General features: G+C 36.1%; 1 protein-coding gene across 1 annotated transcript; it reads right to left on the bottom strand.

The window, feature by feature from the left end:
- Window positions 1-146: 146 nt before the first annotated feature.
- LOC123554588 (UDP-glucuronic acid decarboxylase 1-like) lies at window positions 147-26,663 on the bottom strand. Its single transcript, XM_053548021.1, is given in 14 exon segments — window positions 147-5,039; window positions 6,555-6,619; window positions 6,621-6,658; window positions 7,147-7,269; window positions 7,272-7,308; window positions 9,503-9,622; window positions 10,747-10,868; window positions 11,337-11,396; window positions 12,009-12,113; window positions 14,085-14,265; window positions 14,745-14,802; window positions 19,945-20,061; window positions 21,276-21,315; window positions 26,648-26,663. Coding segments are annotated over 12 exon segments (1,038 nt in total). The 5' UTR covers window positions 21,302-21,315; window positions 26,648-26,663; the 3' UTR covers window positions 147-5,039; window positions 6,555-6,568.
- Window positions 26,664-26,970: the final 307 nt, after the last annotated feature.

The raw sequence follows: 26,970 nt of genomic DNA, 5'->3' as shown, positions 1-26,970 counted from the left end.
ACCAGCCTGCGCATCCACGCAGTCTGGTCAGGATCCATGCTGTTCGCTAACAGTTTCTCTAATCCCAATAGGCTTTGAAAGCGAACAGCATGGATCCTGACCAGACTGTGCGGATGCACAGGCTGGTCTTGATCCATGCTGGTCGCACACCCACTATGTTGGTTTTCTCATGGCACGGCTCATATCAGTTATAAATACTACATCTGATGTTTTACTGCAGGTATGGTAATATGGAGAACTATCAGGTTCAACTCTGTCAAAGGGAGAACACTCTTTCAAAATCAATTTCTGTCTTGCCCAAAATACAGCAGCAAGATGGTAAATCTGGATAATTTGGATCAAATATATGAATTTTTTAAACTGCTTTATTGCTTTTAGTACAGATGAAAAGAATTAACTAAAAAGTTAAAATATATAATCAAGCATTTCTAAAATTATAAACAAATATCCTTTTCATTCCACAAACATGACATAACACAAGGAAATGTTAGTTTACTTTTTGAAACACAATGACTATCTGAGCAAAATGAGAATATTTTTCCCTTACAAGTCTGAAATACTTGTGCTTAAATTTCGTTTTCAATATAATTTCCCACTGCTGGTAATTTAGTATATGTGATTTATTTACTTGATATATTGTAGGTCTTCTAACCAAAATATATAAAAGGTCCTATAACACTAAATACATGAAAGATCTTGTAACACCAAACGTATCATAGGGCCTTACAACACAAAATGATGTTGTAGGTCTTATAACACTAAATGCGTCATAAATGTCTTACAACACTAAATGTATCATAAGCCTTCAACCATAAATGTATCATATGTAGTTTTGACATTTAATGTATCATAGGTCTAACAGTCATAATACCAGGTCCGAATTTCCCCCCTATTTTTCTAAATTGAAAAACAATACAGATTTAGTACAGAGATATACATCACTTGGTAACAAAAACACACAAAAAATAGTTTTGAGAAAACAACACACTTAACATTGATGTAAGTTTGCAGAAAGTGAAAGTGGGACAATATGTTTCTTGATTTGTTTGATTGTCTGAATTGTTAAATGAAGTATTTCTGTTACATACTGGCTGTCATTTAACCAAACATTGCTTCTGGAATGTGTATCAGTACATAACTGTTTTCCACAACTAACAGTCAAATTCTCCGCATGACTCACAGGTGGAGAACAAATGACTCAAAACACCCATTTTTGTCAAGTTGTCTCAGTGTATTTCATACAGTGGGACACAAATCATGCCTTCTCAGTTCAACCACAGTATTGTGTGTGTTTGTGTGTGGGTGGGGAGGGGGGGGGGAGGGGAGTGGGGACTGTGGCGGAAATGGACTTTGTAGCATTTGTCACAAAAATGAGGATTGTGGTAAATCTAGGAGGTAAAAAAGACCTCCATTTTTACCTCTTACAAAAATCATTAAAATCTAGCTGTAACAAGCTACTGCTGGTAAAATGATTGCCAGTGCAAAACAAACATACAATTTTAAATTTTCAAATTAACAATTTCAAAACCAGACCATACCTAGTTACCTGAAAAATAATCTTAAAAGTGTGTTATTCAAATAATCATCTATTTAAAGTAAGTGAAGTCAAAATGATGTGACTACTACCAATTTAAGATAAATTCTACCATATATTTCCATAAAAGGAATGTCTGTTTCTTTAAAAAAAATGGTCTTATTACCTGACCTGTTTATAAACTTAATTCCAGCAAAGTCACAATTGTACACATTGACTAGCCACACTTGAAAGAATCAAAAGTGGTTTTTTTTGCAGATGATCTCCATTTACAGATTACAATACACTGCAAATGATGAAACTTGTGGACTTAAGAGCTGTTTGGTCTTTGGTTAAATATGGTCTGTTGTTTTAGTTGTCTGTTAAGCCTTACTGGCACAAAGAAGGTCATATGAAGACATATCAGCTTTTAATAGTGGAGAGAGAGACCCCAGTCTCCTCAACTGGATTTTGCACTGAATTGACTATTAGCCCAAGAGTTATAGGCTTTGTATCTGAAAAAAACAAGTGAATGAAGTATTGCCATGCAATACAAAGTCCCCTACTGGAAGGCACCTAATTTTCTCTACTGCAGTATAACATAATGAACTGATATCTGTCAATGATGTATAAACAATATTGTACTATATATACAATATAATATAACAAAGCACTTGGATTAAAATTTGCATATATAAAAACGTACAGTTGTTTTCATTTGGATTTTTTTTTGGTCGATTATACAAAAAATTATCATAAAAGTTATTTATAGTAACAACAAAGTGAAATAAACCCTAAAAAAAAAAAAAAAAAATCTATAAAATTAAAGTCCACAAGAAACTCTCTACCAGGTAGAGATAGATCAAAATACACCTAAAATTTGGATGTACCGTGCATGTTGTACCACAGAAAAGTGGTCTCAATTTTTCCCTACGGCCAGTAATAAAAAAGTTACAATATAATCTATTTATAGTAACAACAAAGGGACATAATTCTAAAAAAAAGTGTGCCTCATAGTGGTAAACATTTCTACCAAGTTACATCAAAATCCCTCCATGCATGAAGAAGAAATGCTCCGGACAAACTCATTCTTGAATTTGACCTTTAACCTCTAAGTATGACCTTGACCTTAGACCTAGGGACCTGGTTCTGGCGTGTGACAATTCGTCTCATGGTGGTGAACATTTGTGCCAAGTTACACTACAATCCCTCAATGCATAAAGAAGAAATGCTCCAGACAAAGTCAATCTTGAATTTGACCTTTGACCTCTAAGTATGACCTTGACCTTAGACCTAGAGCCGGGGCTTTGCTCACAACGTGTTGTCTCATCCAGGGAAATGTTTGTGCTAACTGATATTTAAATCCTGTTTTGCATGACAAAGTTATAGACCAGACAGGAAAAAAATCTTATTGACCTTTGATCTCAAAGTTTGACCTTGACCTTTAAGCTAGGGTTCTGGGTGTTGCGCATGACACATCGTCTCATCATGGGGAACATTTATGCCAAGTTATATTGTAATCCTTTGATGGATGACAAAGTTCTGGACCGGACAGGAAAAAAACCCTATTGACCTTTGGCCTCCAATTGTTACCTTGACCTTTGAGCTAGGGGTCCGGGTTTTGCGCATGACATGTTGCCTCATAATGGGGAACATTTGTGCCAAGTAATATCAAAATCCCTTCATGGATGACAGAGTTATAGACCGGACAGGCAACATACCCTGTTCATGCCATGTTAACATTTGACTGCTAAGTGTGACCTTGACCTTTGAGCTAGGGGTCTGAAAGTTGTGCACAACACATCGTCTTATTATGAGGTACAATTATGCCAACTGATATTAAAATCCCTTCATAGATCAGGGCTCTCGCGAGTGGGCGACTTGAGCGAAATAGGCGCTCTAGAACTTCAGACTTCGCTCAAATCTAACCTCAAAGCGAAATGCAAGTCGCCCGATTTTCTTTGATTTCCGCACTCGCTAATTAGTGCTACCCGGACTGTTGACAATTTGCACGGTGTCATAACGAGTGCCGAATACACAAACACACGCCGGTAGCATAATTTAAGCTCCTCCTACTTCAGGTACTTGCGAGATTTTCCCGAGAAGTGTGAAAGCGAATCAAATTATCCGATACACCTCGTTGATTGTGTTCAGCCAATTAGCGTCGCGTTTACGTCTTTGACACTTCGTTTTTAATTTTGTCAACATGTTCGAGTGCAAAAAGCAGTGTTTTTTTTAAGAAACTACTGATTAACCATGCGATTAATTGGAATTTGGTACACAATTATTTGTTATCTATGATAAAAGAACGACATGTAATGTATTAACAATGTTTAAATTGACTTCCATCGATGAATTTGTTTGAATATGTATTTCTAGATTACACAGTTTACTTTCAGTTTCATTCGAGTGAGATTCTGACATTCCTCGGTGAATGACTCGGTGTTAATAATAAACACTTCATACAAGATATAACCAAAATTTGGCGGGTTACATTTACAGAATCGGCTTGAATTTTGAAAACGATTTTTTTTTCAGAATTTTTTAACGAAACAATAACCACTGTATGGGAAATGATCTAACTAAGAAAATGAATGGTCACATCAATACTTTTTATCAAGAAACAAGAAAATTACAGCCACCTTTCGAATCACTCGACATCATTGCGGTAGGAAAAGTCATCCCACTTCTCCCAAAATCTGCTTGAGGGAGAAGTGACTTCTCCCAAAAAATTGGACCTAGCTAGACCCCTGTAGATGGGAGAGTTATGGACCGGACAGGAAAAAAGCCCTGTTGACGTTTGACCTCAAATTGTGACCTTGACCTTTGAGCTAGGGGTGCGGGTTTTCCGCACGACACATCGCCTCATCATGGGGAACATTTTTGCCAAGTAATATTAAAATCCCTTCATGGATGAAAGAGGTATGGACTTGACACGAAACAGACCCTATTCATGCCATGTTAACATTTGACTGCTAAGTGTGACCTTGACCTTTGAGCTAGGGGTCTGAAAGTTGTGCATGACACATCATCTTATTATGAGGTACAATTGTGCCATGTGATATTAAAATCCCTTCATGGATGGGAGAGTTATGGACCGGACAGGAAAAAAGCCCTGTTGACCTTTGACCTCCAATTGTGACCTTGACCTTTAAGCTAGGGGTCCAGGTTTTGCGCATGACACGTCGTCTCATCATGGGGAACATTTGTGCCAAGTAATATTAAAATCCCTTCATGGATAAAAGAGTTATGGACCGGACACGAAATTGCGGACGGACGGAATGACAGAATGACGGAATGACGGAAAAGCGCATTCCTATAGTCCCCGAAACTGGTTTTCAACCAGTAGGGGACTAATAAAACCCACGTTCTATGTGTCCTTCAAAAATGGACACATCATCATAGTACAGTTTTACTTTCAAAGTCACAAAGATTACTTGAGATGTTTCTATGGAATCATGTTGGAAAGCCGAAGCTCCTGTCGGAAATATTCTATTGTCTTGTTGACTCCATCCATGACCTTCACCTGTAAAACAGTATTAGAGGAAATTTTTTCACTTTTTACAAAGTACTGTAAAAGCAAAAATTTTCACGAAGGTTTAATTTTCGCTATATCTGGGAGGCCATACAACTTGCGAAAATTAATCCTCACATAAATATTTACCATTAGTATAAGTCTGTTCAAGTATGACACCAATTACCATTAGTATAAGTCATATTCAAGTATGACACCATTTACCATTAGTATAAGTCATATTAAAGTATGACACCATTTACCATAAGTATAAGTCATATTCAAGTATGACACCATTTACCATTAGTATAAGTCATATTCAAGTATGACACCATTTTTACAATTTCGCAATTATTAAGCCTCACGAACATAACTCAATATTCAAAATTTACGAAATTTTGACCCTGCGAAAATTTGTGCTTTTACTGTAAGTTCAGGCATTTGAGATACACTTAAGCTCTAGGTTCCAGTTGAAATTGTTAGGATGGCCAGCGAAATACAATTTAGCTCTAACAATTACTTATCTTTGCCAGCTGAGGTACTGTTAAACTCAAAGAATGACCTACTTCAGGTTGCCAGTTGAATACTATTCAGCTCAGAGAATGACCTACCTTAGATTGCCAGTTGAGATACTGTTAAGCACAAGGAATGATTTACCTCAAGTTGCCAGTTTAGATGCTGTTTATCTCAATAAATGACCTACCTTAGGTTGCCAGTTTAGATGCTGTTTAGCTCAGGGAATGACCTACCTTAGGTTCACAGTTTAGATGCTGTTTAGCTCAAGGAATGTCCTACCTTAGGGTCCCAGTTTAGATACTGTTTAGCTCAAGGAATGACCTACCTGAGGTTCCCAGTTTAGATGCTGTTTAGCTCAAGGAATGTCCTACCTTAGGGTCCCAGTTTAGATGCTGTTTAGCTCAAGGAATGTCCTACCTTAGGGTCCCAGTTTAGATACTGTTTAGCTCAAGGAATGACCTACTTAGGTTCCCAGTTTAGATGCTGTTTAGCTCAAGGAATGTCCTACCTTAGGTTCCCAGTTTAGATGCTGTTTAGCTCAAGGAATGTCCTACCTTAGGGTCCCAGTTTGATACTGTTAGCTCAAGGAATGTCCTACCTTAGGGTCCCAGTTTAGATACTGTTAGCTCAAGGAATGTCCTACCTTAGGGTCCCAGTTTAGATACTGTTAGCTCAAGGAATGACCTACCTTAGGTTCCCAGTTTAGATGCTGTTTTAGCTCAAGGAATGACCTACCTTAGGTTCCCAGTTTAGATGCTGTTTAGCTCAAGGAATGTCCTACCTTAGGGTCCCAGTTTAGATACGGTTTAGCTCAAGGAATGACCTACCTTAGGTTCCCAGTTTAGATGCTGTTTAGCTCAAGGAATGTCCTACTTTAGGGTCCCAGTTTTGATGCTGTTAAGCTCAAGGAATGTCCTACCTTAGGGTCCCAGTTTAGATACTGTTTAGCTCAAGGAATGACCTACCTTAGGGTCCCAGTTTAGATGCTGTTTAGCTCAAGGAATTACCTACCTTAGGTTCCCAGTTTAGATACTGTTTAGCTTGGAAATGTCTGGTTTACGTCTACTTGGATCGTCTGTCACGGGACTGTTTATGGATTATCTTGCTTTTGCCACCTTTAAAGTAACCAAGTTGATATACTGTTAGACTATAAAGTTACCAACAATAAAAACTAACCCTTTCACTGATAATGAGAATTTTTATTTTCTAAACATTTCTATCACTGTATAAAAATATCTCTGAATGCTATATTAGATTACAAACAAAAAGCATATTTGCTTAATTCTATTTTTTTTTTTTGGAAAGAAATGATTGAGCAAAAGAAAGGATGGAACACAGGAAAAGAAGGACAAAGCAAAGAAAGAAATGATGGAACACATGAAGAAATGATGGAACAAAAGAAAGCAAAGATGAAATAAAAGAAAAGATGGAACACAGGAAAGAAAGGATGGAATGAAAGATAGGACAGAGCAAAGGAAAGGATGAAACATAGGACTAAGGAAAGACAGGATAGAGCAAAAGAAAGGATGGAAAAAAACAACAAAGATTAGAACAAAAGACAGGATGGAGCAAAATGAATGCGAAAGAAGGAAGCTGCACCTACCAACTCTTTGTTTTATAGCTGTAGCAAATTCATTTATCGTGTACTCATCAGGATTTCCAATATTAACTGGCTGATCATAGTCACTATTCATCAGTGCCTCAAGACCATCAACCAGATCACTTAATACTGGAATGATCTCGTCTGCTCTCCCTTCCCATATATCTGTGAAAGAAGAAATGTCTACTGATCCATTGCTAAATGATTTACTAGTGATTCAATGGACATTATATTTCATGCAATCTGACTAAAGTACATCTCCTATTATGCTACAGTTAGGATCTGAACAAGAGCTATTGACAGCCTTGTTCTGATGACCCTGCCGCTAGCCAATCAGAAGCTAACTTACAACATTCTGCAAGCTTAAAAAAAGCCTTGGTTTTTGATATCTACAATTTTTATGTCGTAAGATGTCAGATAGCCGGTTAGCTCAGTCGGTAGGTCACTTTCTCTGTAAGCGAGGGGTCCCAGGTTCGAGCCCTGTATTAACTGCAAATTTTTCTTACTCTTTGACATTCGAACAAATCGTCTGATTGGTTCAAATAACAAGAGCTGTCCGTAAGACAGCCAAGCTCGACTATTCGAAATATTGTCACAGAAGCAGGAAATTATTACCCAAAATGTTAAATATCGAAAGAGTTTTAAGTTCGAAAGGGGACATAATTTGACCAAAATACATATCAGAGTTATGGGACTTGATGCTATCAACTAGTTTTATAACCCCGAAGAAACATGTTAGGTTTCAATTCAATATCTGCATTAGTTTTGGAGATAGTAACTTGCATGTAAACTTTAACCAGAATTTTCTAAGTCCAAAAGGGGGCATAATTTGTTCAAAATACATGTTAAGAGTTATGGGACTTGATTCTATCAACTAGTTTTATAACCCCGAAGACACACGTGAAGTTTCAATTTAATATCTGTATTAGTTTTGGAGATAGTAACTTGCATGTAAAACTTTAACCAGGATTTTCTAAGTCCAAAAGGGGGCATAATTTGCCCAAAATACATGTCAGAGTTATGGGACTTGACCCAGTGAGGTAGGTAATTGACCTAGAAAAGGAATAAGTAAGATTCAAAGCTATATGCCTTTTGGTAATAGCTGTATGTACTTGCACGCAAAACTTTAACCAGAATTTTCTTAGTCCAAAAATGGCCATAATTTGCCCAAAATACATGTCAGAGTTATGGGACTTGATTCTATCAACTAGTTTTATAACCCCGAAGACACACGTGAAGTTTCAATTTAATATCTGTATTAGTTTTGGAGATAGTAACTTGCATGTAAAACTTTAACCAGGATTTTCTAAGTCCAAAAGGGGGCATAATTTGCCCAAAATACATGTCAGAGTTATGGGACTTGACCCAGTGAGGTATGTAATTGATCTAGAAAAAGAAAAAATAAGTTTCAAATCTATATGCCTTTTAGTAAAAGCTGTATGCACTTGCACGCAAAACTTTAACCAGAATTTTCTAAGTCCAAAAGGGGGCATAATTTGGCCAAAATGAAGGTCAGAGTTATGGGACTTGGTGCTATCAACTAGTTTTATAACCCCGAAGACACCTGTATGTACTTGCACGCAAAACTTAACCAGAATTTTCTAAGTCCAAAAGGGGGCATAATATGCTCAAAATACATGTTGAGTAATGGAACTTGACCAAGTGAGGTTGGTAATTGACCTAGAAAAAGAATAAATAAGTTTCAAAGCTATATGCCTTTAAATGATAGCTGTATGTACTTGCATGCAAAAACTTAACCAAGGTGTGACGCCGACGCCGACGCCAGGGTGAGTAGAATAGCTAGACTATTCTTCGAATAGTCCAGCTAAAAATCGATTTGCGAAAATAAAAATAGCAATATTGGAAATCCAAAATATACAGAAGACGAATGTGAATGGGTCATTCTCAGATCTTTGTTTAGAAGATCAAGTACTTTAGTCAGATTGTATTTCATGGTTCTGGCAGACACAACTACGCTACCATGAAATTCACGAAAATTCGTCAGCCACAATATGAATGATCTCACTGTTTTTTCCAAGCATTTGTTGAAAGGCCGTTATTTAGTTGTTCAGCAATTTGCTTTATAGCTGCAAAGTTATGTACTGAGATTGGAAACCATTCTCTGAATGAAGCCTCGCCATTTGTCAACTTCAAAGTTGGCATATTTGATGGTAATGGAAGATCTAGGTGATCCCCCAACCATTACTACAAACTGAACAGCCACATGGGTAGAACCACCAGCTTTCAAGCAGGATTCAAGCCCACAGTGGTGAGTGGTAAGTAACTTGAAGTAAATGACCCTTAACACTTATCAAAAAAAGCGCCACGTAAAACGAATATTACTGAATAGCTGACATACTGTGATATGCTGATCTTGCAATGACTGCAGAATGAAGTTTGAGACAACACGTCCATCATTCATGTGCATACGTGGACCAAAAGTGTTAAAAATCCTTGCCACTCGAATTTCAACTTGCTCCTGAAAAGTTAATAAAATAATAAAAACTTGTAGTTGTATTTGTAGTAAAGTAACGAAAGTTCTGCTCTCTGTCAATGCAAATGCTATCACAGATACAGCAATGCTCACAATAAAGTTACAAAGGTTTTCTTTCGGCAACACACTTGAGTCTAAATAGTGATGAAACGGCCCTTCAAAGGTAGGTTACATTACGCATGTTTTTACAGCTGCCATTATCTATGAAGCAGGTTTTATTCTCAAGTTTTTAAATTTTGAAATTTTATACACTTGATTTTTACACTCTAAAAATTTACAGAAATAACAAATATTAACACTGCTAAATCAAGAAAATCAAGCCACAATGAAGTTTCTGTCCTATGAAGTACAGTGCAACCTCTACAGAATGAACTCCGGTGCAAAAACAGATTGTGAAACAGAGGTTAGTGCTTTATAAAGACATCAAGGTACTAAAAAGTCGTATCTACCATATTTACCCATTTACAAGATGATTTTTCTTTAAGACTGGTTCCTAAGTCAATGACATTGACTCATTTGTAAGATGTGGTGACACATTAGATCTGATTTCAGAGAGCTGTCACTTATGGTGAAAATGCCCCCCGCAGCACCTTGACCTTTGACCTGGTGACCTTGACCTTTGACCCCAAAGTCAGTAGGGGTTGTGTATTCTATAAGTACTATCAGCATGTGAAGTTTGAAGGTCCTGGGTGGGTGCAGTGGTTCGCGAGTAAAGTGCCTTCATGCAAAAAGTTAACATTGTGATGAACTAACAGATGGACAGTTGAAAACTACTTTGGGGGCATAAAAACCTAGTCTTATAGGTGAGTAAATACAGTAAAGAGAAATAAAATATCTGCTACTGTAGAGAACTGTTTGTTCTACGGAGGTGTTTTAACCTTTACCCTGCTAAATTTCTATGATGGAGTGGTCCATCATTCAATTTTGGGCAGCATCACTTATTATTCAAAGGGGTGTTTGCTGAAAATTTACTGACTGAATAGCGAACAGTGCAGACCATGATCAGCCTGCACGGACATGCAGCCTGATCTTGGGTCTGCACTGGTCTCAAAGGCAAAATCGCTCGCTGCCAGCAGGCTACGGGTTAACAGTGATTATATGGTACTCACCTGTTTCTTGTAAGCATACATGAGGCTTTCAGCCGCTCTTTTGCCTTCATCATAACAGGATCTGGGCCCTATAGGGTTCACATGACCCCAATAATCTTCACTCTGGGGATGTACTTCTGGGTCTGAAAAATATAATCAAGGAATTTGGTATTTCTAGAGGAAAAAATTCTGAAACACATATCAAAGAAGACTTAAAGCTGAAATTTTGTAACAGTTGTTCAAGATATGAATTTGCAAAATTACAACATTAAAATATGAAAATGAACTGCAATAAATTAGTTGCATACATCAAAGCTGGGATGTGTTTCATTCTTTTTGACCTACAAAAAATGCACTGTAACAGCTATAGTATACAATTTAATTGGCATAAAATTTTGTAGCTAAATGAATCAGCCAAAACTGCTCTTTGGTAAATTAATTCGCGGATTTCAAATTTCTTTGTTTCAAGGGAGTGGAACTACTATATGTTAAAAAAAACTACGAAAATTTGCACCGCCACCCCTCCCAACTCAATCCCCACAAAAAATAATTATTTCACAGGATATTGTTTGAATAACAAAAGTTAAAAGACAAAAAGGTTAAGTGATTACCTCCATACACCTCAGATGTAGAAGACAACAACATCCTTGCTCTACATCTTTTGGCTAAACCTAAATCAGCAAAGTTTAAACTCAGATTAACGATAAAACTGTGTTTTACTGTCATGAAACTAATTTTGTACAATACAACTTGAAATTTAAGCATGAAATGGCATTAAGGAAAGCCAATAATCATGTTTTTCATATTGTGGAATATAAAAACAAGAAAGAATCTATCGTAAATCGGGAAACAATAATAACTAAACCTTTAAAAGTGATTTTTTAAAAATTTGTCAATGAATTGAATTTCAAAATATCTTGTTAACAACCCTTGAAATAAATACATATAAATTACGAAGTTTTACCATGGTTATGAAATATTTATTAAGTAAAATCAATGAAGCATGATTGTAGTAAGTACAAGAATTAAACATCAATGCGGTGGACCCATAATGCTTATCCAACATTTTTTTGCAATTTTCATATACTTGTTTCCTACTCCTTCATTCTTTTCTTGTAAATTATAATGGCTCATACAAGAACATGGCTTTCAATACAAGCCAGGGAATAAAAAGTTTATAGAGAATATGAAATGGAATGGAAATCTTCGATTTTGGAAATCTTCGATTTTCAGTAAGGGCTCATTAACTTAATACCTTTTAGTTCCTGAATGAAATATCTTACCAAGCATGTTGATGGTCCCTATGGTATTGGTTTTCAGTGTCTTCACTGGGTTGTACATGTAGTTTGGAGGGGAAGCAGGGGATGCCAGATGGTATATCTGATCCACTAAAATAACAAATCATTGTGATTTAATAGTAATACGGTATAATACAGTTATCATAACAGCAGTTTGAACTTGAATATTGTATTTGGCACATGTAGATTTTGCCAGACTTTAATTGAGGCATGAAAGTGAGAAGAGTGTTCCAGCCTGGGAAAGTGCTATTTCAAGGGACTAGAGCCAGAAGGTCTTTATTACAAATAAATTGAGATGTATTACAAATAAATAAAGATGGCACTTACAACCTTCTGTTACTAACCCCTCCAATTTTGTGTTAATTTTAGCCAAATATGACCATAAACTCCTCTGAAACAAAGGCCCATTTATTTACTGTCTGACATGTATTCCAGACACAAGCTAAATATGGAATTGGATTTCCATTTACTGCAATGCTGATTTTTATTTCAGTCACTTTGCATTAATTTGTGAAACACATGCTGTATAAGAAATATGTCAGTTATCATTTAATTTGATAGAAAAAATCTTTTCCACTACAATACTGAACAGATGTCTCAAGTAATTAAAAATATCACAAAGCTTTCCAAAAACAGATCAAAATCAAATCCTCTAAAGAAATAGTTTAAACCTAACAAGAGCTGTCTCCATTGGATGACATATGCCCCCGATGGCACTTTGAATGAGTAGTTATGGCCGATGTTAGAGTTTAGGACCTTTGACCTACGGAGCTGGGTCTTACGCGCGTCATGTCGTCTTACTGTGTCACACATTCATGCGTAGTTATTTTAAAATCCATGCATGAATGACAAAGATATGGACCGGACACGCCCATCAATGCACTATCATGAAAAATGACCTTTAACGTCTAAGTGTGACCTTGACCTTTGAGCTACGGATCTGGGTCTTGCGCGCGACACGTCGTCTTACTGTGGTACACATTCATGCCAAGTTATTTGAAAATCCATCCATGGTTGACAAAGATATGGACTGGACACGCCCATCAATGCACTATCCTTTAAAGTCTAAGTGTGACCTTGACCTTTGAGCTACGGACCTGGGTCTTGCGCGCGACACGTCGTCTTACTGTGGTACACATTCATGCCAAGTTATTTGAAAATCTATCCATCGATGACAAAGATATGGACCGGACACGCCCATCAATGCACTATCCTTTAATGTCTAAGTGTGACCTTGACCTTTGAGCTACGGACCTGGGTCTTGCGCGCGACACGTCGTCTTACTGTGGTACACATTCATGCCAAGTTATTTGAAAATCCATCCATCGATGACAAAGATATGGACCGGACACGCCCATCAATGCACTATCCTTTAATGTCTAAGTGTGACCTTGACCTTTGAGCTACGGACCTGGGTCTTGCGAGCGACACATCGTCTTACTGTGGTACACATTCATGCCAAGTTATTTGAAAATCCATCCATCAATGACAAAGATATGGACCGGACACGAAAATTGCGGACAGACTGACAGACGGACAGACTGACAGACCGACAGACGGACAGACGGTTCAAAAACTATATGCCTCCCTTCGGGGGCATAAAAAATTACACTGCTTAATTTCTATAATGAACTTGTCTGTCTTTCAATTTGGACAGTACCACTAACTGTTTAAAGGGGTATGTAACAAAAAGATACTGACTGAATGGTGAACAGTGCAGATCATGATCAGACTGCATGGATGTGCAGGCTGTTCATGATCTACACTGGTCGCAAAGACAAAATTAATCGTGTCCAGCATGTTAAGGGTTAAAATCTTAATAAAAGATCAAACTTAAAATGCTAAATTATCAATCCAATATATTTTAGGCAAAAATCACTGAATCTACTTTATCATACTTTGCAATCTTGAGTTCAAATTAACATTTCTTAGACATAATTCATGGTTATCACTGTACACTAACAGTAACTGACTGTTTAGCAGAAATTACACTGGAGCAAAATCTCTTAAGCCAATCAAATTTCACAATTTAGACTAGATCAAAATTGACTGAAGGCTCACCTTCAATAAAGAGCGGGTTTACTATATCTGCATGTATCAGCTCAAAGTTTTCATGTCCAATCCAGTGTTCTACATTTTTCTTACGCCCAGTGAAGAAGTTGTCCACAACATAGACTTCGTGGCCCTGCATCATCAACTTATCCACAAGGTGTGAACCAACAAATCCTGCACCACCAGTAATCTGAATAAGGAAACAGAATTTAGAACTTTTTTGTTGTTTTTGTTGGGATTAACATTGCACAAACACAGTTTTAGGTCATATAACAACATTCCAGTTTTTAGATGTGGAGAAAGATGCCTTGTATCCTTACCAGCAGTATTTCTTGCACAAATGGGAACTTGGGTAGAATCAGCAAACTTCTTGAAGCAAACTTTTTTTCTACCTCACATGAAACACTTCTACACCCCCAAGTGAGGAGCAAGTTTAGTGAATGTTCAAAAACCAGTTCATTTAAAATTAATTCAATTGCTGTGACAGATCTGAACAAATTTGGTAGAGGCCCTACCAACAACATCCCTACATGAACCAGAAATGATGGGCAAACTACCTGATACCTTTTTATTTCTATCAAAATGCAACATACAACTCCCAATTTCTAGATTTGTGCACTTGCATATTTTGCACACTCAAATGATTTCAGCTCAATACTGGTTACTTACCAGAATCCTTTTCCTGTCCTTGTAATTCAGCATCGGCACCTTCGGATACTCCTTGTGCCTGTAATAGAAATTATACATCAATTCATGAATGATATGACTGTTGCCTTGAAATTAATGTCTCCTACCAAAAGCGGCATTTGTCCTATTTGATGCCATAGGAACCAAATTTTTTTTACTGAAATGAAATTCAAGAACATGGCATTGCATATTTTGCAAAAAAAATCTATCATCTATAACTCAGTTTCTTCAAGAATTATTTTTTTAAGTTAATTATCACAGAATCTATTTTAATTCTTATTTTTTTCGACTATCAGTATTTGTTGCCACAGTAACCACACTTGTTGTCACAGCAACAAATTAAAACGTTGTGTAAATTCCCTAATTTAAAAATAAAATTCACAGACTGAACAGCAAATGGTGCAGACTCGACAGAACAGCAGGCTGGTCACAAATGCAGAATCATTTGCTGCCAGCAGGCTAAAGGGTCTAAAATCAAAACACATGGCATTATACAGGCACTTTAAGTTTAAGGACTGGTAAAATTTGTTCATCAAAAGTTGAATTTATCAGGCATTTTCCTAACAAAATGTAAATAAAAATGTTTTATTTGGGGGTTAATGGTATGACAAAATTTGGTGTTAAAATAAGAATAACTTATCCGATCTATTTCTCATTTAAATATTAATATCATAAAATTTCATATACGCCCTAAATTGTGTAATATAAAATCTAACTTATTTGCTGAAACCATAAATATTGATAACTTCAAGGTTGTGTGACAAACATTATCGCAATTTTGTACTCAATTAATTCCTACAATTCACTGGGTATGACAAACAAGGTCTGTATTTGAAAATTTCTATATTTGTTATAACCTTGCCTTATTTAAATGATCTACACATTTTTGCCAATATTTACTGTATATAACCTGTTCAAGTAACACAGCCATAATAACTTAATAACTTAACCACGAATATTAACCTTTACAACTTCCTTTACAACTTTTAATAATGTGTAGAAAAACTGTGTTTTAAAATTTTTAGCACACAAAGAGGTTATACATCCGTGGAATAATTCCTCGAGGGTACAGCCAGAATGAATTATTCTGCAGATGTATAACCAATTTCGAGTGTATTGATTTAAGTAATACATGATTTTTCTATCATTATTTCAATTCTAATATGCCTTTTATCATTTGACCCAAGTTTCATGAAAATCCTTCAAAGGGTTTAGGAGATACAGAGGGGACAAAAAATGTTACTGACAAACAGAAGGATGGATGGCCGGAGACCATTACTATAACCCACTCACCACTCAAGGGGGATTTAAAAAATTGTTTACAGAGTAATACCAAAACAACATTCATTAAGTCTTAGGAAGCCTGCATTTATTAAAAGAAAAACTGGTTTAAAATACGAAGTATTATTAAACACTCAATTTCAAATCCTGTTCAGTAACAATGGAACCTAAAATGTCATATCTTTTCCATTACAACTGATGTTCAATTTGTGTATCAGGTGTAGCAGTGATGTCATTTGTAATATTTCATGTGTGTTGTTGCTTTAAAAAAAAATTGTATTTTCCATTTCATTGAAGATCTGATTTATATAAACAAGGCAGTCTGAAAGACAGCTATATCCCCTCTGCCACTGTTACGTGTAGTGAAAGGGTTGATGGTATTGGGTGGAAGCATAAACATTCGAGTTGTGACCTTGACCTTAAGCTGGAAGGGATGAATTTTGAATTCTGCACATTGTTTTGATAAGGGGAATATTATAGCTAAATCAAATTAAAATTGTTCAAGGGATTTAGAAGATACAGAGCAGACATAAAATGTAAAGCTCAAACCTTTGACCTTGACCTTAAACCAACATGGCTGACTCATGAGTTCTGCACAATGTCTTGTTGAGGTGACCAATTGATCAAAGTTTCATGAAAATCCTTAAAGGGATATAGGACATACAGAGCAGACACAAAATGGAAGGCTCAAACATTTGACCCTGAGTTGTGACCTTGACCTTAAGCTGACATGGCTGACTCATGAGTTATGCACATTGTCTTGATGAGGTGATCATTTGACCCATGTTTCTTCAAATTCCTTAACAGGGTTTAGGAGATACAGGGCAGACACAAAATGGAAGGCTCAAAAATTTGACCCAAAGTTGTGACCTTGACCTTGAGCTGACATGGATGGTTCAGGGGTTCTGCATATCACCTTGATGAGCTGATCATTTGACCAAAGTTTCATAATTATCCTTCAAGGGGTTTAGGAGATACAGAGCGGACACGAAATGGAACGCTCAAACATTTGACCTTGAGTTGTGACCTTGACCTTGAGCCAACAAGGCTGACTCATGGGTTCTTCACATTGTCTTGATGAGGTGATCATTTGACCCAAGTTTCATGAGTATCCTTCAAGGGGTTTAGGAGATACAGAGCGGACACGAAACATTACGGACAGACAGAATGATGGACAGAGACCATTTCTATAACCCCCCCCACCACTTGTGGCGGGGGATTAATTATATACTAGTTGTATCTGTAGATGTGCACATAATAAGAAGACTATAACTAGAAACTGCTTTTGTAAAAAAGCGCACGTCTCCCCCAATGCAAAGTCCTATAGGCAAGAAGTCAATAGGGGTCAGGAGCAAAAGTCAAAGAGACACTGATGGTTGGCTGCAATAGGGATCATCTACTTGGCATGTCCAGTCATCCTGCTAAGTTTCAAAACTCTTGGTCTAGTGGTTCTTTAGTCACTGATCAGGCTCCTGTGACCTTGACCTTTGATCAAGTGACCCCAAAATAAATAGAGGTCATCTACTCTGCACGCCCAATCATCCTAAGTTTCAACATCCTAGGTCAAGTGGTTCTCAAGTTATTTTCTGGAAATGATTTTACATGACCAGGCCCCTGTGACCTTGACCTTTAATAGACTGACCCAAAATCAATAGGGATCATCTACTCTGCATGTTCAATCATCCTATGAAGTTTCAACATTCTGGGTCAAGTGGTTCTCAAGTTATTGATCGGAAATTGTTTTCAATGTTCAGGCTCCTGTGACCTTGACCTTTAACAGAGTGACCCTAAAATCAATAGGGGTCATCTACTCTGCATGTTCAATCATCCTATGAAGTTTCAACATTCTGGGTCAAGAGGTTCTCAAATTATTGATCGGAAATGGTTATCAATGTTCAGGCCCCTGTGACCTTGACCTTTAATGGAGTGACCCCAAAAAGAAATAGGGGTCATTTACTCTGTAGGAACAATTATCCTATGAAGTTTCAACATTCTGGGCCGAGAGGTTCTCAAGTTATTGATTGGAAACGGTTTTCGATGTTCAGGCCCCTGTGACCTTGACCTTTAACAGAGTGACTCCAAAATCCATAGGGGTCATCAGATTTACTCTGCATGACCAATCATCCTATTAAGTTTCAACATTCTGGGTCAAGTGGTTCTCAAGTTACTGACCGGAAATGGTTTTCAATGTTCAGGCCCCTGTGACCTTGACCTTCAACAGAGTAACCCCAAAATCGATAGGGGTCATCTACTCTGCAGGAACAATCATCCTATGAAGTTTCAACATTCTGGGTCAAGTCGTTCTCAAGTTATTGATCTGAAATGGTTTTCCATGTTCAGGCTCTTGAGACCTTGACCTTCGACGGAGTGACCCCAAAATCAATAGGGGTCATCTATTTTACATGACCAATCATCCTATGAAGTTTCAACATTCTGGGTCAAGTCGTTCTTGAGTTATTGATCGGAAATGGTTTTCCATGTTCAGGCCCCTGTGACCTTAAACATTGACAGAGTGACCCCAAAAACAATAGGGGCCGTCTCCTCCATAAGCCCTACCAACCTATGAAGTTTGAAGGTTCTAGGTCAAATGGTTCTCCAGTTATTGCTTGGAAATGAAGTGTGAGGGACGGACGGACAGGGCAAAAACAATATGTCTCCCCCACTCTGGGGAGACATAATAATTGGCTTTGCATAAAAATATCTTTTTCCTTTGCAGAATAATACGACCCGCCTAAATTGAGTCAAGCAATATTTCTGCTACAATAATTGTGCATTGTAACTTCTCAATCAAGTCTAATAACCTATAAATTTTATCCTTTACATTATGCACACAGTATAAATATGATGTTAAAAAGAATGTATTTGGCTGTCTTTACATCAAAAGTATATATGTATAATTTTTGATATTTTAATGATGTTGTAATCCGTTTAAAAATGACGAAAATAAAACCTGCACCTAAAGGTACGCCCCTTTCAGATAATTATTTCATTCATGTTGCAGATCTATGCTGATAACATTTACAGTATTTTCCAGCTTTTGTATTCATCCATGATCTGTTAACTATTTTTGAAGTCAATAAACCCTATGAGGGCGAACTTATTAACGAGCAAACTTTAGGGCTGTTAATATATTACCTGCTTTATACAGGTAAAATCAGTTAAAATAGTGTCTTTTTCTGTTGTTTTTTTCTTAAATTTTTTGTTGAGTTTAGCATCACGCAGTCACAATTTGGGTTGTATGGCAAAATCTATAGCTCCTGATAGTGGAGGAAGACCCCAAGTGATTCTTCAGGAATTATTGCAGGCACCAGTAGGAGCCTTGAGCTCCAAACCTCCCCAGACCAGCCAGATCAAGAAAAATTCTACACCTAATGCAAGATTCCAAACCCGTATCAGTGACCTTTACCAATCCGCCATGGAAGCTCCTTTAAAAGCGAGTGTATCTCACATGACGTGTGGCCCATCCTCCCTCCCAGTTACATTTGATAATTTGGTAAATTTGTTTTGAGGCTTTCAATAAGAGGGAACCGCTACTGAGGCTCATACTCAAATTTAGTGAGGGGCAAGTGATTCCAAGTCAGCAACCTTAACCATTTGGCCGTGAAGGCCCCTAGCTGCATTTTAAGTCACACCTTGAGTACTAGGTCATATTTCACCTTTTCAGCTTTTAATGGTGGAGGACTGCCCACAAGTACCCCGTTTGGCATTTTTTCAGTCAAGGACTAGCATCTGAGTAGAACCAACAACTTATGGCAAACCCAGATGAATAGCTCCCTCACATGACAACCTAAACAGGCCTCAAACCCTCAGATGTGAAGGGCAAGTGAAAAGAAGTCAGCAAGACCTTAAACCTTCTTTGACCTTTTGACTTTGACCTTTGAACTAAAGCATAACAACATACCCTTTCTCAAGCTGTTTCACTTTCATCTTAAGATTCTCTATTTCATGGTACAGATCTGCCGTGTTTTGAAGCTTTCCAGCCTGGGCCTGTTCATAGAACTGTGCCTGTCTTCTGTGCCTGAAATACAATTAATTTTCAAATATAATTTTGAACTTGGTTTAAGTTTTTGAAATTTTCCTTTATGCTCTTATCTCCACTGCACTGAATTATTTGAAAAAGAATGATTCTTATTTGCATGATGACTTCTGCCCTGCTACTTATTGATTTATTAAATAATATATATTTTCTTTCTTTGTAGGGGAGGGCCCATCGCTAATGTTGTAAGAACTTGAACCCAACCCTTTTGCTTTTCAATGTGTTGTAAATGTTTTGTTTCTGTATAATTATACATGTGCAATAAGCAATAAAATATGATTAAATTAAACTTATTGTTTATGCATAAAATTTGTAAAATAGTGCTCAAAGAAAGTATCAGATTTTTTACAATTTCTTCTTGTATTTGTAGAATACAGTACACAAGGAAAATAGTCAAAGTCTAATATTACCCAACTAAAAAGTTATTTTTGAACCAGGTAGTCCATCTGTACCTGCACCTAAACTCTGTACCTGCACTTACTTATATCCTTAACAATTCCGTACCTGCACTTACTTATATCCTTATCAATTCTGTACCTGCACTTACTTATATCCTTAACAATTCCGTACCTGCACTTACTTATATCCTTATCAATTCTGTACCTGCACTTACTTATATCCTTAACAATTCCGTACCTGCACTTACTTAAATCCTTAACAATTCCGTACCTGCACTTACTTATATCCTTATCAATTCCGTACCTGCACTTACTTATATCCTTATCAATTCCGTACCTGCATTTACTTATATCCTTAACAATTCCGTACCTGCACTTACTTATATCCTTAACAATTCCGTACCTGCACTTACTTATATCCTTATCAATTCCGTACCTGCACTTACTTATATCCTTAACAATTCCGTACCTGCACTTACTTATATCCTTAACAATTCCGTACCTGCACTTACTTATATCCGTATCGATTCCGTACCTGCACTTACTTATATCCTTAACAATTCCGTACCTGCACTTACTTATATCCTTAACAATTCCGTACCTGCACTAATTACTTATATCCTTATCAATTCCGTACCTGCACTTACTTATATCCTTAACAATTCCGTACCTGCACTTACTTATATCCTTATCAATTCCGTACCTGCACTTACTTATATCCTTAACAGTTCCGTACCTGCTCTTACAATCCACCTCAGTTCCTTTGTGTTTTTAGTAAAGTTATATTAAGATACTCACATGTCTGTTTCATCCGTCAAAGACATCTTGGCATACCCAACTGAAAAAGTATATATTATACTCTTGGTTAGGACAATTTTGGGCATGTTGATGGTGAGTAAATCTCTAAATTACTATAATAATTGTTGTTATCATTAAAAAAAACATAACTTATGCTAGTCTATTCTAAGCTATTCCATGCTTAAATTTCTTATTTCAACAACAGCTGTCTCCATAGGATGACACATGCCCCCGATGGCACTTTGAATGAATATATAGTTATGGCAGAGTTTAGGACCTTTGACCTACGGAACTGGGTCTTGCGCGCGACACGTCGTCTTACTGTGTCACACATTCATGCGTAGTTATTTTAAAATCCATGCATGAATGACAAAGATATGGACCGGACACGCCCATCAATGCACTATCATGAAAAATGACCTTTAACGTCTAAGTGTGACCTTGACCTTTGAGCTACGGACCTGGGTCTTGCATGCGACACGTCGTCTTACTGTGGTACACATTCATGCCAAGTTATTTGAAAATCCATCCATGGATGACAAAGATATGGACCGGACACGCCCATCAATGCACTATCTTTTAATGTCTAAGTGTGACCTTGACCTTTGAGCTACGGACCTGGGTCTTGCGCGCGACACGTCGTCTTACTGTGGTACACATTCATGCCAAGTTATTTGAAAATCCATCCATGGATGACAAAGATATGGACAGGACACGCCCATCAATGCACTATCCTTTAATGTCTAAGGGTGACCTTGACCTTTGAGCTACGGACCTGGGTCTTGCCCGCGACACGTCGTCTTACTGTGGTACACATTCATGCCAAGTTATTTGAAAATCCATCCATCGATGACAAAGATATGGATCGGACACGAAAATTGCGGACAGACAGACCGACAGACGGTTCAAAAACTATATGCCTCCCTTCGAGGGCATAAAAATGTACACTCAGGACAATATTCTATCATAATATTCTTTTGTGCCTGTCTTTAAAGTGTAGAGTCCTATAAGTATTAGAATTATAAAAAATAGACCAACAAAAATAAGACACAATTATGTAACTTATGATATCACTTTATATATAGAGGTGTTACAAAATGTATATTTGGTGCTATTCTACTTAATATATCTGTGTATTACATGCAAATTGTAATCGAGAATTGTTCCAAAGTAAATATTTCAGGCAAAATTATCAGATAATTTCAGCCGATATTTTTGTGTAAAGGTAATTGTTGTACATACACATAATGTATACATGTGTGCTTAATTAGCAAAATTGTGGCCTATCCTTTTGTACAATCTTGAAAAGCACAATTTACTACTACTCCCCTTTAATTTTGGTTAAAGTATCCCTCTGCATTGGGGGGGGTAAAACAACAAGGGGGTGGGGCCTTTTGCCCAAAGGGGCTTTGGTACGGGCCACTGTGTGGGGGGCCAATTTTCCCTGGGGGCATGAATTTGAAAAAATTTGGGGTGGACCAATTTTGGGACAATCCTGTATCAGTACCCTGGCTAGGGCCCTTTGTTTTGGAATGTTGGAAATGAGACTTTTAAAAAATTTTTTAAAGGATTCTTTTTTTTTAAAGGGATCTTAAAAATTTGTTAGCGGCCCACCCCAAGCCCTCTTGGTAAAGGTTAAACTTTACAAAAATTTTCGTAGAAAAAATTTTAAGAAAAAATTTGACGCAAAGGGGGGACCATAAACCCATTACCCCGTAAATACGTCGGATAGCTCGTTAGTCGGACAGAAACTTATATCGTATCGGCCCTACCGGGCCCTAACAAAGGTAGAAATCCATATCAATCCCTACCAACCCGCAGGCTAGGTCGATTGAAAACGGTTACTTAGTTTCACCTTGGTAGTTTTGTGTAGGTATGTTTTTATGGGGTTTTTATACTAAGTCATCCTGAAAAAAGTGCGCCGATTTTAAAAAAACATTCATTAAAAAAAGTCCCTCGTTTTTTTTAAAATGCTTTTTTTGGGTTTTCTTTTAAATGTTTTATCTAAAAGGGTAACTGTATACATTAAAATAATTATAAATGTTACATTCAAAAAACTTTAAATGTTCATTTAGAAATGACATTCCCTGGAAATAAAAATATTGCCCCCAAAAACATACGTGAGGTCATTTAATTAAACTTATTAAGAGAAAATGTTTTGAAAAGCCATTAATAATGTTTTATTACATAATAAAGGGGGTCTGGCTTATTATATTGGTTTTTTGTGGGCTTGTCAAAGAGGGCCATTGGGGTTGAAAATTTTAAATAAAAAGTCCTTTTTTCCTGCAAATGAAAAAAAACAAATGGAAGTTTTAATTTTTTTCATCAATAATGTTTTGAAATTATTTTTTAAGTAAAAACATTTGAGCCTGCATGAAAAAACCAATGTTTTTGGCCACTGGATCCAACCCCTGGCCCGCCAGTTGGTCAGGTCCATGCGTTCGAAACTTTCCCCAATTCCCAATGGGATTTTAAAACGAACACATGGGGGGCCTACCGATGGCGGATGCGCGGTGGTTGGATCCATGGGGTCGAAAGCCATATTTGGGTTTTCTCAGGCCGGTCTTTTTTGCTTTTTTGATTAGAATGAGAAGAAATTAAAGATTTCATATATACTTGGAAGTTTAAATAAATTAATTCTGTAAAAAGTTTTTGCTGAAAATAATTAGCAGTGTGTAAAAATATCAAACACCTTAAATGGTTGCACCCTTTTAGCTTTTTTTAAATCTCAATTTATTTTTTTTTGCAAGTGGGTGTTTTAAAAAATTCTTTCGATAATAAGGTTGGTTTTGGGTTTTGTTTTCAATAAATGTTAGGCTTTTTCCCAAGGTTTAAAAAAAAGTCAGTCCATAAATAATTGTTATAATAAAAAAAGTATTTTTTGATGAAATTTAATCAAAAAATTTAAATTTCTATGTTTTGAAAAAAACTCTATTTTTTAACCCCTTTTTACTAATTTAATAGTTCGGTCTAATTTATTGTCTTTATTGAAAGTATATATATGATTTTCCTTTTTACCTTAGATAAATTTTGAGGGTTTAACCCTACTTAGTTCCCGGACCCACTGGAAAAATTTTTTTTCTTATGACGAAACTAAACTGTTATTTTAAAAAAATTAAATATTTGCTGATAAAAAAAGTTTTTTTGGGGCATTTTATTTTAAAGCTTAATATTTTTTTTCATATGTCCTTCCCTTTTATCTAAGCAAAATAAATTTTTGTTGGGGTTAAAGGGGGGGGGGGGGGGGGGGGGGGGGGAAAGGGGGGCCAAAATTAAGAAAATTAGCATGCCCGTGAAAAACAAAAAAATTATAATAGCTTTTTAAGTCAATAAAAAACCCCCTGTTATCCTAAACATTTTGTTGCCGAAAAAAAAAAATTGTTTTGTTTCCAAACCTGACCTACCCAAATTTTTGGCCCGCCCAAAATATTTTTTGGCCTTGGATATATTTTTTTAACTTTTTTTTAAAAGAAAAAATTTAAATTTTGCTTTCATTTTTAAATTTTTAAAAAAATTTTTAAAAAATTTCCCTAATAAAAAAATTCCCAAAAAAAATTTTTTTTCCCCAACCCTACCCACCCTAATTTTTTTTATTTGGGCCTTATATAGAAAATTTTATGCAGTGAGGTGGTTGTTTTTTTAGCTCAAAACAATAGGCGCTGTAGTCACTTTCACTATTGTCTTTAATTATGTTTGGAATTTTATTAGTACTTTATATGACGCTCCTAAATGCATGCCCTTTTTTTTGGGAAAATAACAAAACAGAGAACATTAATTTTTTTTTTATAATGGGGTCAAAAATTTAATAAAAGTTTTGAGCTCAAATTTGATGATTTTTTCCCCCTTTAGTATGATTACAAGTGCTGAGTACTTACAAAAGAAAACACAGTAAAAAAAAAAATTAACGAAATGTGACAGGAGTAAGATAAAAAGGGGCAAAACAAACCCCCAAATTACAAAGGGAAAAAGGGGGCCTGCTTGATTCACTTGTGGAAAAATATGTTCCAAAAGACTGTTTCAAAGCAGCGTAAATTCCCCAAATCCCACTGAACGGACCGTTTGTTTTTTGAAAAACCTTTTCCCAAGAATTTTAAAAAAAGCAGCTGTGAATTTAACAACCCCTACTGAAAAGGCCCTGCTTGATTTACTGAGTACAACTTTTCCCAAGAATCAAAACCGTGATTAACTTTTGACAAAAACCCCCGTTCTCCCTCGGGAAAAAGGGTTTAATTGTGCTTTGTGTTTTTTATTTTCTATTATATAATAATGACAGTCTTGCAATGTGATCAAAAAAGGCCCAAATCTAAAAACCCTTTGAAAAATTTTGTATCTATTAAAAACCCTAACTTTTTTTAGTTGGCATTGCTTAGAAAAGTACTTTCAACAAAAAAGTTCATTTTACTGAATAATATGAAAGTTTTTGGATACATTTTAATGTTTAAAAGCCCCATTACGATAAAAAATTGCTGTTTTTTTTGGGGTTTTTTTTTTTTTTCGACACAAAAAAATTGGTTTGTGTATGGAAATTGTACAAAAATATCAATAGTTAAAATCTGAAACCCGTCAGTTTTTAAAAAAATTAGGAAACCCAAATTTTTAAATATGAAAAATTTAGCAGTAAAAAATGCTGAAAAAGTTCTTGAAGATCAGAAAAAATTGGCTTTAGTGTTTTAAAAGGCTTGTTACTTTGACTTTTTTTTTGACTCGGGTAACCAATTTTGGCTTGACCTACATTTCATGGGATAAACAGTCTTAATTGCCTGTGACTATTTTTAAAACCCCAATAACCCTAATGATTTAAATAAGATTCTTTAGTGTAAATTTACTAAGCTTAAAGACTGCAGGGGCCCAAAATTGTGCTCAGGCTAATTGAAAACGGTTGAGATGCTGAAGGACGAGGCGGACAGGGGACCGCAACGCCCCAAATGAGCCTTTGTGTTCAGGTGGCTAAAATTAAAATCTATATCTTTACAAACTGTAATTTTATTTAAAAAAATACAAGCAATGCCGTATCACGAATGTTTAAAGAAAAGAATAAAAAACCTCTCAAAAAAATTCATGTTACTAAAATAAAATGCTTTGTTACAAAAAATTAAAAAAAAGTTTAAAATCCAATGAAACTTAATGACTGTTTTAAATTTAAAGTTTTTTTTCAAAAAATTTTTCAATAAAAAAATTTTTTTGTATAAAGAAAAATAATGCTTGGAACCAACCCAAAAATAATATAAACATTTGGGTTAAATTTCATGGCGAGTAGTACCAAAAAAAAATTCCAATATCTTTTTTCCAAAAGAAATTTTATCCAGTTTTTGTTTTTTATAATCCAAATTTAAATTTGTGCATCCTAATCCCTGACTGAAAAAAAAACATACTTATCAAAACGGCTAATATCAAATTATTCCCTAACGTCCTGTTAAAGTTTGTGCGCTTTTTTTTTCCCATTTACACTAACCGGGAACTGTACCAAATTTGAACAACGTGATTAACAATTTTAAACCCATGTTTTCTCAAAAAGCAAAAAACAAATTGATTTTGTCTATCATATGTGAAAAAACATGTATGCTATTCACCCCCGAGCCCCATAATTTATGTTTTGTGTAAAGGGAATGAAATAAATCCTAGATTATGAGTAAAGAAAAAAAAATGTATTGATTGTTAAAAATTTTCTTTGATCAATCAACAAATTAAATACTAA

Source organism: Mercenaria mercenaria, chromosome 7, assembly GCF_021730395.1.
Source record: "Mercenaria mercenaria strain notata chromosome 7, MADL_Memer_1, whole genome shotgun sequence".
Lineage (NCBI taxonomy): Eukaryota > Metazoa > Mollusca > Bivalvia > Venerida > Veneridae > Mercenaria > Mercenaria mercenaria.
Note: the sequence above shows the minus strand (reverse complement) of the source record. Positions and strands in the feature narration are given on the sequence as shown.